Below are 14,487 nucleotides of genomic sequence, written 5' to 3' on the forward strand. Positions count from 1 at the left end.
TTGATGAGTTCGTTATTTTGTATTCATACGGTTAAGATTAGAAAATTGTTTTTAAGTTCAAGTGTAATTAAACTAGTAGAAAATGAAAGCAAAAATTAATTTTTATCGTTGTTTGTATGTTTATCTCTTTAAGAATCAATCAACTAAATAAGTAATCAACGAATCAAGTTAAGGTATTATCCTCTCTTCTTTCATTTGACATATACTTGATGTTCAAACAACTATATGTGCTAGAACAAGAATCTCTTCCACTATACATATTGTGACCAAGTTAATTAGTTTGTGCGAACATCAACTATTTATGTCATACTTGTATATATGTAGTTGTATCCTATATCAAACAACTTAAATTTTGACATTCTTTTATTTCCACTTTATCGACTGCGATACCATAATATTAAATGCATCCATTCATTATTTTAAATGTTTTATCCCCACAAAACCAACAACATAAAATATTTTATTTTTCACAATTTTTCATGATCAATATAATTACTATATAACTTGTTCTCACTCAATGTGTATACATGGAATGTCTATTACAATAACAATAATATACTCAGTAAAATTCCATAAGTAGGATCTGGGGAGTGGAGAGAAATAGAGTGTACGCTAATCTTACTCCTACCTCAAAAAGGTAAAAAGACTGTTTTCAAAGGACCTTCAACTCAAATACAACGATTACATGTGAGATTTTTTTTTCAAGCCGACTAACTAAAAATATTAAGATCCTTTTTTTATTGGTTGACAATGAAATGATTTTATAAAAATAATTTTAAAAAATAGAGGAAAAATTCTAAACAATCCAAATAGTCCAAGTGGGCCCAGAATCATCTAACCGACCATTGCACGTCTTTTGGCCCGACCCGGTCTTCTTATGGCCCAAATATCAAACTTTTAAATAACTGAAAATTGACCCCTAAAGTCTCCAAAAATTATTTTTCTTCTCACTCTTCTCTGTTTCGAAAAAAAATGAAAGTGAAGGTTGACGGAGATACTGGTGTTTCTCCGGCGCCGGCGAATGTAACGGTGGCGGTAGCTGTTAAGAGTGAAGAAGGGAGTGGGAGTCAACGTGCGGTGAAGTGGGCTGTGGAGAAACTGTTGCCTAAAGCGAATCGATTTGTTTTAGTTCATGTTATGCCTACAATAACTACAATTCCAACTCCATGTAAATTCTCTTGCGTAATGCTTTTATTTTGAAAAATTCATGTTAGTATTATAGTATATTGTGAGAAACATGTACATGCATTTCACTTGGTAAAATGTTTTAAAATTTTCATGAAGAGAAATTTTATAAAAAGCTTTTTTTCCAAGTTTTGAGTGAAAAATCAGCTCCCAAATTGAACAAATGATAGGCCAAAATCATGCTGTTCATTGAGAATTGAAGAGGAGAATGATTAGTTTGGCTAATGCTAGGAGAAGTAGGGGCTCCATGTGGCCTAGTGGTCAATGAAGTAGGTTCAGACATATGCTCATGTGATTTCTTCTCATCTGTTCTATTATAGGTAGACAGAGTTATCTGATATCTGATGCTGGTGGTAGGGGAAGGGGATGGTAGTCGAGGTGCGCACAAGCTGGCCTGTACATCACGATTATCAAAAAAAAAAGTTTGGAGTGAAAAATTAACACAATGTGTAACCACAAAGGTTTTTTAAAAACAAAACTTGGAAAAAAGCAACAAAGAAAATGTCTAAATAGGTAAATAGAACTCCTAATTTTTCTTAAAATCAGACCAAATTATTTATCACTATCGCCCTGAAAAGAGCAGAATGGATATAGGATTCATATTGCAGATCCCAACTAATTGTGGATTGAGGTTAGTTGATTGATTGATAGATTGATTAGTGTGTTGGGAAGGAAATTCAAAAAAAATTGTACTTCTTAATGTTCATGGAGAAATATACTACCTTTGAATTGCTTTGCTTTTCCATGAAAGTGAGCTGGTTGATTGGATTTGTGTGAGGTAGTTGAGGCTGAATTCCTCTTTCCCAGTACTAGTTTTTAGTTTGAATGTACAAGTTTTGTTTTGTCTGTTTGGTAATAATGTCTATGTCTGATCAATATTATAGCAGGAGAGTATATTCCTGTTGATGGGCTTGAGGCCAATGTGGTGAAACTATATACGGGTGATAAGAGGGCTAAATGTGAAGAAATCTTTATCCCATTTAAGATGTTATGCAAAAGGAAAAATGTAAGATTTTCTCTTCCTCAAATAAAAAGTTCTCCTCCTTTGTGTTTTGGTTTGTTGAAGTAAGTTAAATTTTCAAGTGTATTTATGTCTGAACTTCCTGTAGGTTGAGACTTTGGTGCTGGAAGGGAATAATCCTGCAACAGTGCTCCTAAAATATGTAAATGACTCTGGGATTAAAAGTTTAGTCTTGGGCTCTTTCTCCCCCAGTTACTTTGCTAGGTATGTGGGTCAAGATGACTTTGGATTTTGGTTTATCAGTATTCACTCATAATATTGTTGATTACGAAGGGAGCGCCTTGGCGTAACCGGTAAAGTTGCTGCCGTGTAACCAGGAGGTCAGAGGTTCAAACCATGGAAACAGCCTCTTGCGTAAATGCAGGGTAAGGTTGGTACAATAGACCCTTGCGGTCCGGTCCTTACCGGACCCCAGACATAGCTGGAGCTTTAGTGCACCGGGTTGAAAGAAAGTTGTATATTTGTTGATTGGAGCTTTATACTGGTAATAATATCAAGGGCTTGTTCTTCTAATATTAAATTTTATTAAGAGTTATCCAAATTGTAGTTCATCTTTATTCTAAATGTCGCGTAGTGTCCATTTAGCAATCATGTTTTATTTTGAGAATACCAGGTTCTATAATCTCTGGCTGCAACTTGACCTTTTCTAATGATTTTTTTGTTAGAAGAAGTAATTTTTCCCATGATTTGGTGGGGATGGCTGATTTCCAGTCGTTAGTTGTGCTAAACCTTAGATCAATTTTTACTAGGAAGCTGAAGGGATCAAGCGTGCCATCAATTATCCTCAAGCATGCTCCAGACTGTTGTGATGTTTATGTGGTGTCCTCAAATAAGCTTATGACAAATTCGTTAAATCCCTTGTTGGCTGCTGGTACATTGAATATCTTTTGGTCTCTCAATCGTTTATCTTACTTTCTGAAGTTCTCTTTCTTCTGCCGTTCAGGAATAGCAGTTTCTGACTTCTAATAAGCGCTTGTATACTGTGAAACAGAAGGTGACCTTCGTACAATCAATAAACAACAATCCAGTGCATCTTCCGTCTCCGCAGGAAGTGTTTTCCATAACAGATCATCGTCGGTTGCAGCTAGCCATCTTAATTCTCTAGAATTTGTCCATGGGAACTCTTCTAGTTATGTCAGTCCTCAACACAGAACTAATAGAAATCTGGAAGATGTGACCACAGGTCTGGAGGCAGTCAAGGGATGTCATTCTCACACTTACTCAGAGCAGGTGACTTGATAACTTTTCTCTAATGCGTTTCTTCAAGTTCCTCGTAAAACTTTTATTCGTTTATATTTAAAATGTCATTTGAAAGTATAAAATTGGTTAGTATAATTAAGTCTATATATATGTTGATGTTGATGTGGTACTTTGACCATGTCATTTCTGTTTATGCGCAGTTAGACATTCAGGACGAAGTGGAGAGGTTGCGCCTAGAATTACAGGATACTTTAGCAATGTACAATCAAGCATGTGAGGACCTGACCCATGCCCGAAACAAGGTAAAGCTCTTTATCTGACTTTACCTCAAATCATTTGGTAATAATGAAGTGCTCGTCTTACATACTGGAAACAACAAATATATGCTACTGATTAGAATCAGGATCTCGATAATCTAGCTTAGTTCCATGTCAGTGTTTATAGCTTTACAACATTAGTGAGATATGGTAACTCCAGTAGGCAAGACACTGATGCCTCCCATCATGAACCTGTCCACTTCTACCAGCAAGCTCTGACATTACCTTGCACACTGTCTTTCAGGTCCAGTTATTTTCTTCGCAATACCTTGAAGAGTCTGGAAAAGTGAATGCCGCCAAGAAAAGAGAAGAAAATCTAAGGAAAATTGCTGCTGAAGAGAAGGAGAAGCATATGGAAGCTGAGAAGGAGGTTGAGATAGCAAGAAAATTGCTTTCCAAAGAGGTCTATGAGAGGCAGATAGCAGAGTTGAAGGCTCTTCAGCAGTCCTTGGAGAAAAAGAGAATTGTTGATGCACTATTATCATCTGATGGCAGATATAGAAGGTTTACTAGAGGAGAGATTGAGGTTGCAACCGATAACTTTTCCGAGTCTAAGATGATTGGTGAAGGGGCATACGGAAAAGTTTACAAAGGTGATCTTGATCACACCCCTGTTGCCATCAAAGTTCTTCATTCTGATGCATCAGAAAAGAAAGAGGAATTTCTAAAAGAGGTGTTTCTTCAAGCTTTTGTTGTTTTCTCTTTCATTTCAAGTTATGCAATTTTAGACATGCCTCCTTTTACTTTAAAGTTACACCTAGTGTAGTGGAAAGACCCCTCCACCTTCTCAACCAAGAGTTTTGAGGTTCAAGTCACCATGGAGGAAAGTGAAAAAAGGGCCACTATTGACTCTTTGGTAGGGGGATGGAGTTTACCATATCAATTAATAAGAGAGGAACAATCCCCTCTTGTATTCCTAGGTGCTGTAGTTTATAGTTTCAAACACTTTTGCAGTATCATTGTTAACACATAACAAAACTTCCAACTTCACACCTTACATGCCTTGCCCTTTTTTTCCTGAGAAACACTCCTCAGCATACATCATGTATTAGATCTTGTGCACAATTATTTGTGTCAGGAATTTATGGATTGTTTACCAGATATAGTTAGTCCCAAATCTAATTGTAGTCATTTATAGCAGATATCTTCAACTTCTGTTGATGTAATAGTAATCATTTGTAGGTGGAGGTTCTTAGCCAGTTACATCACCCACACATTGTTTTACTGCTTGGAGCCTGTCCTGAAAATGGTTGCCTTGCTTATGAGTATATGGAGAATGGAAACCTTGAAGATTACCTTTTGGAACGGAACAGCAAACCATTACCCTGGTTTTCTCGATTCAGGATACTTTTTGAAGTGGCATGTGCTCTTGCATTCCTACACAACTCAAAGCCTGAGCCTGTTATTCATCGAGATCTGAAACCAGGAAATATATTGTTGGACAAAAATTTTGTGAGCAAAATAGGAGATGTAGGTCTAGCAAAGATTATATCAGATGTTGTACCAGAAAATGTTACAGAATACATGAACTCTGTTCTTGCTGGCACCCTTGGTTACATGGATCCAGAGTATCAAAGAACTGGCACACTCCGACCAAAATCTGATCTGTATGCTTTTGGAATAATAATGCTTCAATTACTGGCTGCTCGTCGTCCTAATGGCCTTATAATGAAATTTGAGAATGCTATAAATTGTAATTCATTGGTGGATATACTTGATAACTCAGTTCCTGATTGGCCATTGATTGAAGCAGAAGAGCTAGCTAGGATGGCGCTAAAATGCTGCAATCTTAGATGCCGAGAGAGACCTGACCTCGATACTGAAGTTCTTCCACTTCTGAAAAGATTTTCTGAATATGCTGACATGCATACCAATGAAGAGAAGAACCTTATCCGGGCACCTATTCCGTACTTATGCCCGATCCTTCAGGTGAGAACTGGAAATTCCAGAAGATGACCTAGTCATTTCTAGTGCAATTTTTGTGCATGCATCTCATTCTGCTTTCTGCTCTTGTTATAACGCAATATCTTTGCAGGAAGTAATGGGAGATCCACAGATAGCAGCTGATGGCTATACGTATGAGCATAGAGCAATAAAGTTATGGCTCGACAGACACAGTGTATCACCCATGACAAAACAGAGACTACAGCACAAGCTGGTCACGCCAAACCACACATTGCGACTTGCTATACAAGAGTGGAGATCAACATTCAACATCGTTCAGATAGAGAAAAACTAGTGATTGCTGTGGATAGTTCAAGGTAGAGTCTCTCATTTCCTTATTTCTAGTTCATTCACTTCAGGGATGGTTTGAATGCTGCATAACATCATCTTCAACCAACCTCCACCGTACTTTCAGTGCAAAGGGTCTAAACGTTCATGACGATATCAACCCAAAAAGGAAGCTAGAGAAACCAAGAAAAGAAGGAAAAGTAATAGGACTATTGTATACACAAGTGACTTTAGGACAAAGTCGTCAAGTAGTATGTTCGTATATATACATTATTACCCGAGTGTACATTAGCAACTGTAAATCGTTTGAAGTATTGTATAGTTCCTGATTGTAGGAAACCAGTAGAAATGTGTATAAAATGTAACATAATTCTGAGAGTGAGACCATACATTCTGATTCATGATTTCTTGTGGTAGTCGAGTCTGAAGTATTGACGAGAGGTTATCTGACGTGACATGACACAATTTTAGCTTATTGTGGGCATGACCTTAGATAGGAGGAAATGAATTATGGTAGAAGGTTAGTAGATGGTTGAGCGATGATTCGCTTTTCCATACTAACTAGTTAGTTGAAGTTTCTTGTCCTTGAATTTCTGTTACTATTTGTTGTTTATTGTACTGCGATTATTGTAGTATTTTGTTGTAGTTATTGCTCCTTATTTTTAGATTGCTTTGTCATGCCCTCTATAGTATTTTGCCGTCTCCACTTCTTTCATTTCTTTTTCCGAACGACTTTGAATAGTTTTCCTTGACCCAAGGGTCTGTCGGAAACAATCTCTCTACTTCCAAACGTAGGGGTAAGCTTTGCATTCACTCTACCTTCCCCATACCCCATTTGTGGGATTACACTGGTATATTGTTATTATAGACGAGTCTGAAGTATATTCTATTCTGTAAGGATAATAGTAGAAAGTCGTTCAGGATTTCACTATCCATGGAGCATATCCCGAAAATGGCGAAGCCAAAAATTCCACTAAGGGTCTTCAAGATTTAATGTGCATAAAAAGTAATTTGACTTGAATATATAATATAATTTTCTATATACTTTATAATATTTTTGTATGAGAAGGGTCAACTGACCACCCTTCGCTCTATGTGGCTACACCACTACCTGCACCTGGACGGGAAGACCCTATTTTGAAACTTCACTATTTCTTAGGTGGCTTTCGACATTCCCCTTCACTTGTCGATTAAGTGTAAGGCGAAGAAGGCCTACTTTCGAGGGGGGCTCGAGTCATAAGTGAGATACTACTCTGAATAGGCTAGAATTCTAACCTTCATTACCTACTAGTTTCACGTAAACAATTTTTATGGAGCTTACACCTCTCAAAAGTAACGGAGGCGTGCAAAAGACAATCAATTGTTTAATCTGTCAATAATTTCTTCAAAAACTTGGCGCACATCTTACAAGAAGGAAGAACAATACTTTGGTAATTAACAAGAAGAAATGTTGAGATATAAATCACTTTTTAAACTATTTAATCCATGTTAATGTGTTTTTACTCCTTTTTGTGTAAAAAGTTAATGGGGATTATCACCGGGCGTTATTTGCAAGTTATTTAACAATGATTAAATGATTTTAAAAGATGAAAATACATATAAATCAATCATGATTAAGTGAAATGTATATACAGATTGTTATAATTTCTTGTGTTTGACAATATACATTGAAAACAAAAACTAAGTAAAAACATAAATGGAGAAGAAAACAAAATTAATCTGAGCTCAGAATTCATAGTGTGTTCTTAAAGACCTTAATTCTCTTTCAATATCCGAAGTATAGGATTATTTTCTCCCAAAATAGAGTGGATTTTCATCACATATATAGCGGTAATTCAAACACCAATGTTCAACAAACTCAAAAGACAAGTCAAATCGCACTTAGAACTTATTGTTTAATGCAAAAAGTAGTATGTAGAAGTAAGAGAGTATTTTAGATGTTTCATAAGTAAAAATCTGAGGAAGTGAATGTGTATTTATATCCAATAAAGCTTAGTGTGAATATGTGTTATTGTGCTTTATCAGAGAAGTCATAATCTATTCAAAGTAACAATGTGTTAAAAGTGCATTCTCTCAATCCAAAGAAACGGACAAGTATTTATAACCGACAAATCATAGTGTGAACATTGTTATTATGTCTTATCAGAAAAGTCACAACTTATTCACGGTGAAAAGGTGTTATTCAAATTACATCCTTTCTCAAGCTGTCTTTTCAGAAAAATATCTACCTCTTAAATATCCAAAACAAACAATTTAGAAAAATGTACAAGTATTATTTACTATAAAAATATAATACTATCTTTTTACTTTTACTATACATTTAAAAAATAAATTAAAAAATCACTTATTGCTCAAGAAAATAGTTTCCTTCGTATCAAATACAAATGTTATTTCAACTTTAATTTCAATTTTCCTTTTTTAATTTTAACCAAAATATTTATCCAAACACATGAGATTTAAAGTTTTCTTTAAATTAAATTTTCTATTTATTTTACAAAAGTTTCATAGTGTTAATAATTTTCCATATCAATTACTATCAAGTTTGCTTAACTTAATCCATTTTCCCATTTTCGAAACGTGGCACCGCATTCTATCGCTTTTTATTCTTCCCAACCGCGTATTAAGATTTTAATATTAAAGCCTTCACTTAAAATTAGCATTTTAGTCCCTCAAAGATATATATAATATAATTTTGGCCTCTTTGGTTAAGTATATTTAGTTTTTAATTAATTAATATGCACATTTACGATAACAATAAACTCAGTGTAATCCTATAGGTGGGGTAGAGAGGAATAGTATGTATGCAGACCTTATGTTGAGAATATAGAGAGACTAGATTGTAAAACTTCACAAATTAATGATTTATTTAGTGTTAAATCATTCAATTACTGATGTAAATATTATGTTTTATGTCACTCAATATTTTTTAAGATAATGGAGTTTTTTAAAATAATCTTAATATCACATATTTACTTTATGAATGTAAAAAATACACTTTTAGTTAATTGAAAATTAGGTAAACGTTTGGACATAAAAATGTAATATTTGAGTAAAGTAGTATCTAAATAAAAATTTAAAAAAAATATTTGATAGTTGAAGTATATTTAGAGATATATATATATATATTTAACTAAATTCACGTGAAAAATTAGTCATGACAATCACTCTTTCAAACTTGAAACTCATTGAAAACGACAAATCGACAACACTCAACCACCTACTAACATTCTATCTTAATTGAAACTGACTTCTCCTCTTAGTAGTAGTATTCGATTATCACGTGTTACTACATGTTATTAGTCAATTGCTATTTTGTTCTCTCCTTTCTTACCATCTTTTTTTACATGTACTTCTCTTTTGAATTAAATATCTATCGAAAACTGATCTGCATACATTCTACCCTCTCCATTCTCCTAATTTTCACTTATAAAATCTTATCAAGTATATTATTATTATTATTAAACCATAAGATAACTCATATACCAAAAATACAATTATCTCAAAACTCACTTAATCCACCGTCCACCTACCCCTCCCCCCCAACCCCACCCCACCCCCCTCCTAACAAGAATCTTCCTTCACCGCGTAAGTTCCTTACCCCACCCCATCCCACCCCCTCCTTTCACCGCGTGTATTAAAATTCTCTATATATTCAAAAACTCCATTTTTGATTTTCCTCAATTCATTACTTCTGTGTTCACACACTTTTCTTCTTTCATACTTTTGACAAAATCTTCAAATACTTTCACACCTGAAAAATATTAAAAGAAGAAAAAAAGTTTCATTTATTTGAATGGAAATCACTTCTTCTTTCTCATTTCCATCACAAGAAGATTTCAATTCTCTAAACTTTTTTCAAGAACTCAACTTTCTTTCTCCATCTTCTGATCATCCTCAATCCATGTCGAAAAAAATAAAAATTAACGATTTTGATCACAACCCAGTTGAGGAAATCCTGAATAAATTTCTGGGTGTCGAAAACGAAACGCACCCAGAATCAAAATCTGATGAAAATCACACCCTTTTTGATTTCAAGAACCAAAAAGTTGATCTTGAAATGAAGGATCATGGTGTTGTATCTGGCACCAAACGTGTTCGTGAAAATGCCGCTGAGAAGGAAGAGGATGTAGTTGAGGTTGGTTCTGGCTCTGGTTCTGGTTTTTCTCAGCAGCCTTTACAGCAGAGGAGATTATGGGTGAAAAACAGATCAAATGCGTGGTGGGAGCAATGTAACCGTCCTGATTTCCCTGAAGAGGAATTCAAGAAAGCTTTTCATATGGGCAAAGCTACGTTTGATTTTATATGTTCTGAATTAGAATCAGTAGTGACAAAAAAAGACACAATGCTACGTATGGCGATACCTGTTCGTCAGCGTGTAGCTGTATGCATTTGGAGATTGGCTACAGGGGAGCCACTCCGTGAAGTGTCTAGGCGATTTGGGTTAGGTATATCTACTTGTCATAAGCTCGTGCTCGAGGTATGCACAGCTATAAGAGGTGTGTTGATGGCGAAATTCATACAATGGCCTGATGACATTAAGATGGAGGAAATTAAACATGAGTTTGAAATCCTTTCAGGGATACAAAATGTAGGTGGATCAATGTACACAACACATGTACCAATCATCGCGCCTAAGGAAAGTGTCGCGAGTTACTTCAACAAAAGGCATACTGAGAGGAATCAGAAGACATCTTATTCAGTTACAGTACAAGGGGTTGTTGATCCTAAGGGGATTTTCACAGATGTTTGTATAGGATGGCCTGGTTCAATGACAGATGATCAAGTCTTGGAAAAATCCATACTTTACGAAAGAGCAAACAGAGGAAACTTGAATGGTACTTACATTGTTGGGAGTTCAGGATTTCCATTAACGGATTGGATTTTAGTTCCATTTACTCATCAGAATGTTACTTGGACACAACATGCTTTTAATGAGAAAGTGAATGATGTTCAAAAAGTTGCTAAAGAAGCATTTATGAGATTGAAAGCAAGATGGAGTTGTTTAAAGAAAAGAACAGAAGTGAAACTTCAAGATTTGCCTGTTGTTCTTGGGGCTTGTTGTACACTTCACAATATTTGTGAAATGAGAGGTGAAGAATTACGTCAAGAATTGAGGTTCGATTTGGTTGATGATGAAATGGTTCCAGAAATTGTTGTGAGATCAATGAATGCTATGAAAGTAAGAGATCAGATTGCTCACAAGCTATTACATCATAATTACTCTGGGACTAGTTTCCTATGATGAATATGGAAATTCAAGATTTAGTTTACATGTTTTAGAGGTTGAATATTAGGTTTGATTTTGGGGGTAATTCTTTACATGGTTTATTGAAGTCATGTTATAGAATAAGTTGCTATAAATCTTCATAGAAGATTTGCTTTTCCATTTCAAGTTTTGCATATTGTTTAGGACATTATGAATTGGACTCAATACTTTATCAAAGAAATTTAGCAAAAAAATTTGGAAGTTTTCCTCCTTGTTATTATTACTACTTCTCTATTTACTTTGGTTCCATTGTTGTATTATTTGTTGTTGTCATGGTTCTTTTCTTCTTTGTCTTAGCATGATTTCTTCACTACTGTATTTTATTTTCATACTTCTTGAGCTGATGAGGATCTATTTGAAACAACCTCTCTATCTTCTCAAAGGTAGGGGTAAGACTACATGCATCACTCTCTTCAGACTTCACTAGTGGAATTACATTAGATATGTTGTTGTACATTGCTCTGACTCTCCTAAAATGTTGTCACATCTATATTGAATCTTCTGAAAATGTACTTTTTGGGAGGATCTGGCACTCACTCGTCAATGCTAATGAGCATAATCTTAAATGAAACTCAAGTGCTAGAAGAATTGTGACATCATCATGTGTACAAAGTTTTGCATTTATGTAACTATTTATTGAACTCTGCTAACTTTTCAAATTGATCTTGTTAGTTATTACTTTAGCATTTTCATTGACCTCATTAATAGCCTAAGGGTCCATAAAGGAACTAGGGGAGCAAATGAGGTTGACTTGAGAACTTTAAGTTTACTTTTATTTGGATTTTAGATAGAAAATGGCACATGCAATCAACAATTTGTTGACTGCATGGCTTGTGGAAAATACTACCTCTGACTTTATGCAATTATAAGGTAATTACTTGTGATTGGTGAATAAAAATACAATCGAAATCTTCAATAAAAAAATTTAAAATATAAATAAGTAAACAGATACAAAGAAATTAAAGAAATTCAACTTACAATACTAACTAAAAGGTACCAATCAACTCCCTTGGACAAAAATATGATCAACTAATGATTGGTCAACATGTCTGATTTTTCATGTATACATTAGCTTGGCCTCGACTTGATATAATAAAATATACAAATTTAACTTAGACATAATACACATATATGCATCTTAACTTGATCTCAACTAACAACTTCACACTCCATTTTCGAAGATGTATATTAATGAATCTCAACTTCCGTTCAATATATTAGTTGAATACTGATCATCTAAACACCTTTTTATGTGTCACATCAACGTTGGTTATCCATGAAAGACGAATTGAGGCACATTATGCCTTTGACTTACAACAATAAACAATAATATAGGTAGATAATTTCAATAACTAACAAAAATACATTGATTAATGTAAAAAAATATTTCATTTTAAGAATAATGGTCAACTTCTTTTATGTGGAACAATTGGTAGTCTACTTTTTTTCACATGTAATGCTTGCATCATGATGATATAACAAATAGTATTGTCTTTTTCCTCAATAATTTGTTGGCCTTAGACTACACTGACAGATGTATTTTTTGGTTGAAGTTGACTAGAATTAATAATAATCCAAAAAATACCAACTGTTTTTGACAGTCAAAGAGATAATTTTAATGATTCCAATTGTCATTTGACTGCCTCGTTTTAGTACCTTGTAGATAGATGGTCTCAACTCCCAAGCACATAGACCAAAAATATTCCTTCTAGTAAAAAGGTAAAAAAACTTAAATTTGCTATTGGATCATGTGAAATGGAATAGATTTATCCTCGATTAATAGTTGAAGTCAAATAAGTCTTTGTCATTATTAAAACAAGCTAAGTTTGATTTTATTTTTAAGGGAAAATGCATAAGTATCCCTTAACCTACGCCCGAAATTTTAGAGACACACTTATACTATACTAAGGTCCTATTACCTCCCAAACTTATTTTATAAATAATTTTCTACCTCTTCTCGGCCTACGTGACACTATCAACCAGATAGCTTAAAAAAATTGTCAACACGCACTGAGCCCAGGAGATAGTGTCACGTAGGCCGAAAAGGGGTAGAATATTATTTATAAAATAAGTTCAGGGAGTAATAGGACCTTAGTATAGTATAAGTGTGTCTCTGAGATTTCGGACATATGTAGAGGGGGGTACTTATGTATTTTCCCTATTTTTAAATGATATAAGTTTAGCATTCAGTGATGTCACATGTTCATAGTTAAGATTAATTTTTTAAAGAGAGAAGTACTAAAAATACCCATGAATTTAATGTGAATTATTTATTTCATTCTCAAACTAGTGACAGTCTTAAAACACTCATCTACTTAACTAGGTACACCCCAATCTGCCACATGGCATAACAATGATCTCAAATTTTTGTAGGAGTATGTGATTCTTAATAAAAAGCCGAAAGAAGTGTTGAGAACACTTCTAAACTTGACGAGAATTTAAAGGTGTTTTTTACTTACAAGATTAGGGGTGTATTTAAGTTGAGTTAGTCAAGTAAATGAGTGTTTTTAAGGTTGTCAATAGTTCGGTGATGAAACTGATAATTCATGCCAAATTTAGGAGTGTTACAATACTTGTCTTTTTTTAAAAAAACAGAGGAAAAAATTGAACCTTTTTAATAATCTAGCTAGAGGCAAATTTGAACATTTCACATAGTTCACAGACAAATTTAGCTCTTCTTTCTAATTTTGAGTTCTTTTTTTAAAAAAAAATTGGTTCCTCCTTTCGCTCTCCCCGCTACTACTTCTATCATCAATCATCTTTTCTTCCTTCTTCCTATTTGTCTCTCTCTACTATCATTGTCGATATCACTTTCACTATATATTATTCCCTCCGTCCTATTTTATATGACGTAGTTTGATTTGGCACGGAGTTTAAGAAAGAAAGGAAGACTTTTAAAACTTGTGATCCAAAATGAATAATAGAAATTTGTGTGGTTGTAATCATTTCATTAAAGATAAAATAGACTTTTTATAGCTAAATTGTTACTTAATATAGAAATGTGTCATTCTTTTTTAGACTGACTAAAAGGGAAAGTAAGTCACATAAATTGGGACAGAGAGAATATCTTCTCTTCCCTTCTCCTTTCACTTTTTCTCTCTTCTCGCTCCACCATAATCTTTACCAGCAATAGAAATGCACTAAACAATTTGAATATGAACATAAAATATTTGTTTAATACAAAATGTCTAATTATATAAGGGTAAATGAGGAAGAAAGAGTGATTGACGGCAAAGATAATGACATGAAGAGAGAAGGTTTAAATT

General features: G+C 34.2%; 2 protein-coding genes across 3 annotated transcripts; both read left to right on the forward strand.

Moving 5' to 3' along the window:
- The first annotated feature begins 954 nt into the window (after positions 1–954).
- Positions 955–6,057, forward strand: LOC125811602 (U-box domain-containing protein 34). 2 transcript variants are annotated; one of them, XM_049491122.1, is made up of 9 exons: positions 955–1,168; positions 2,070–2,191; positions 2,295–2,410; positions 2,956–3,077; positions 3,198–3,436; positions 3,607–3,708; positions 3,968–4,396; positions 4,906–5,652; positions 5,759–6,057. In XM_049491122.1, the coding sequence occupies exons 1-9, from the start codon at positions 973–975 to the stop codon at positions 5,960–5,962; spliced, it is 2,277 nt and encodes a 758-aa protein (XP_049347079.1). In that variant the 5' UTR covers positions 955–972; the 3' UTR covers positions 5,963–6,057. The 2 variants fall into 2 exon arrangements, with proteins under 2 accessions (XP_049347079.1, XP_049347080.1); XM_049491123.1 differs by having other exon boundaries at positions 1,061–1,168; positions 2,073–2,191.
- Positions 6,058–9,640: 3,583 nt separating this feature from the next.
- Positions 9,641–11,415, forward strand: LOC125811956 (protein ALP1-like). The gene has a single exon (XM_049491504.1). It carries the CDS (start codon positions 9,749–9,751, stop codon positions 11,195–11,197), a length of 1,449 nt encoding a protein of 482 aa, XP_049347461.1. The 5' UTR covers positions 9,641–9,748; the 3' UTR covers positions 11,198–11,415.
- The last annotated feature ends 3,072 nt before the right edge of the window (positions 11,416–14,487 follow it).

The sequence above is a fragment of the Solanum verrucosum genome, unplaced genomic scaffold (assembly GCF_900185275.1).
Source record: "Solanum verrucosum unplaced genomic scaffold, falcon-dt-bn FXZP01000238.1, whole genome shotgun sequence".
NCBI lineage: Eukaryota > Viridiplantae > Streptophyta > Magnoliopsida > Solanales > Solanaceae > Solanum > Solanum verrucosum.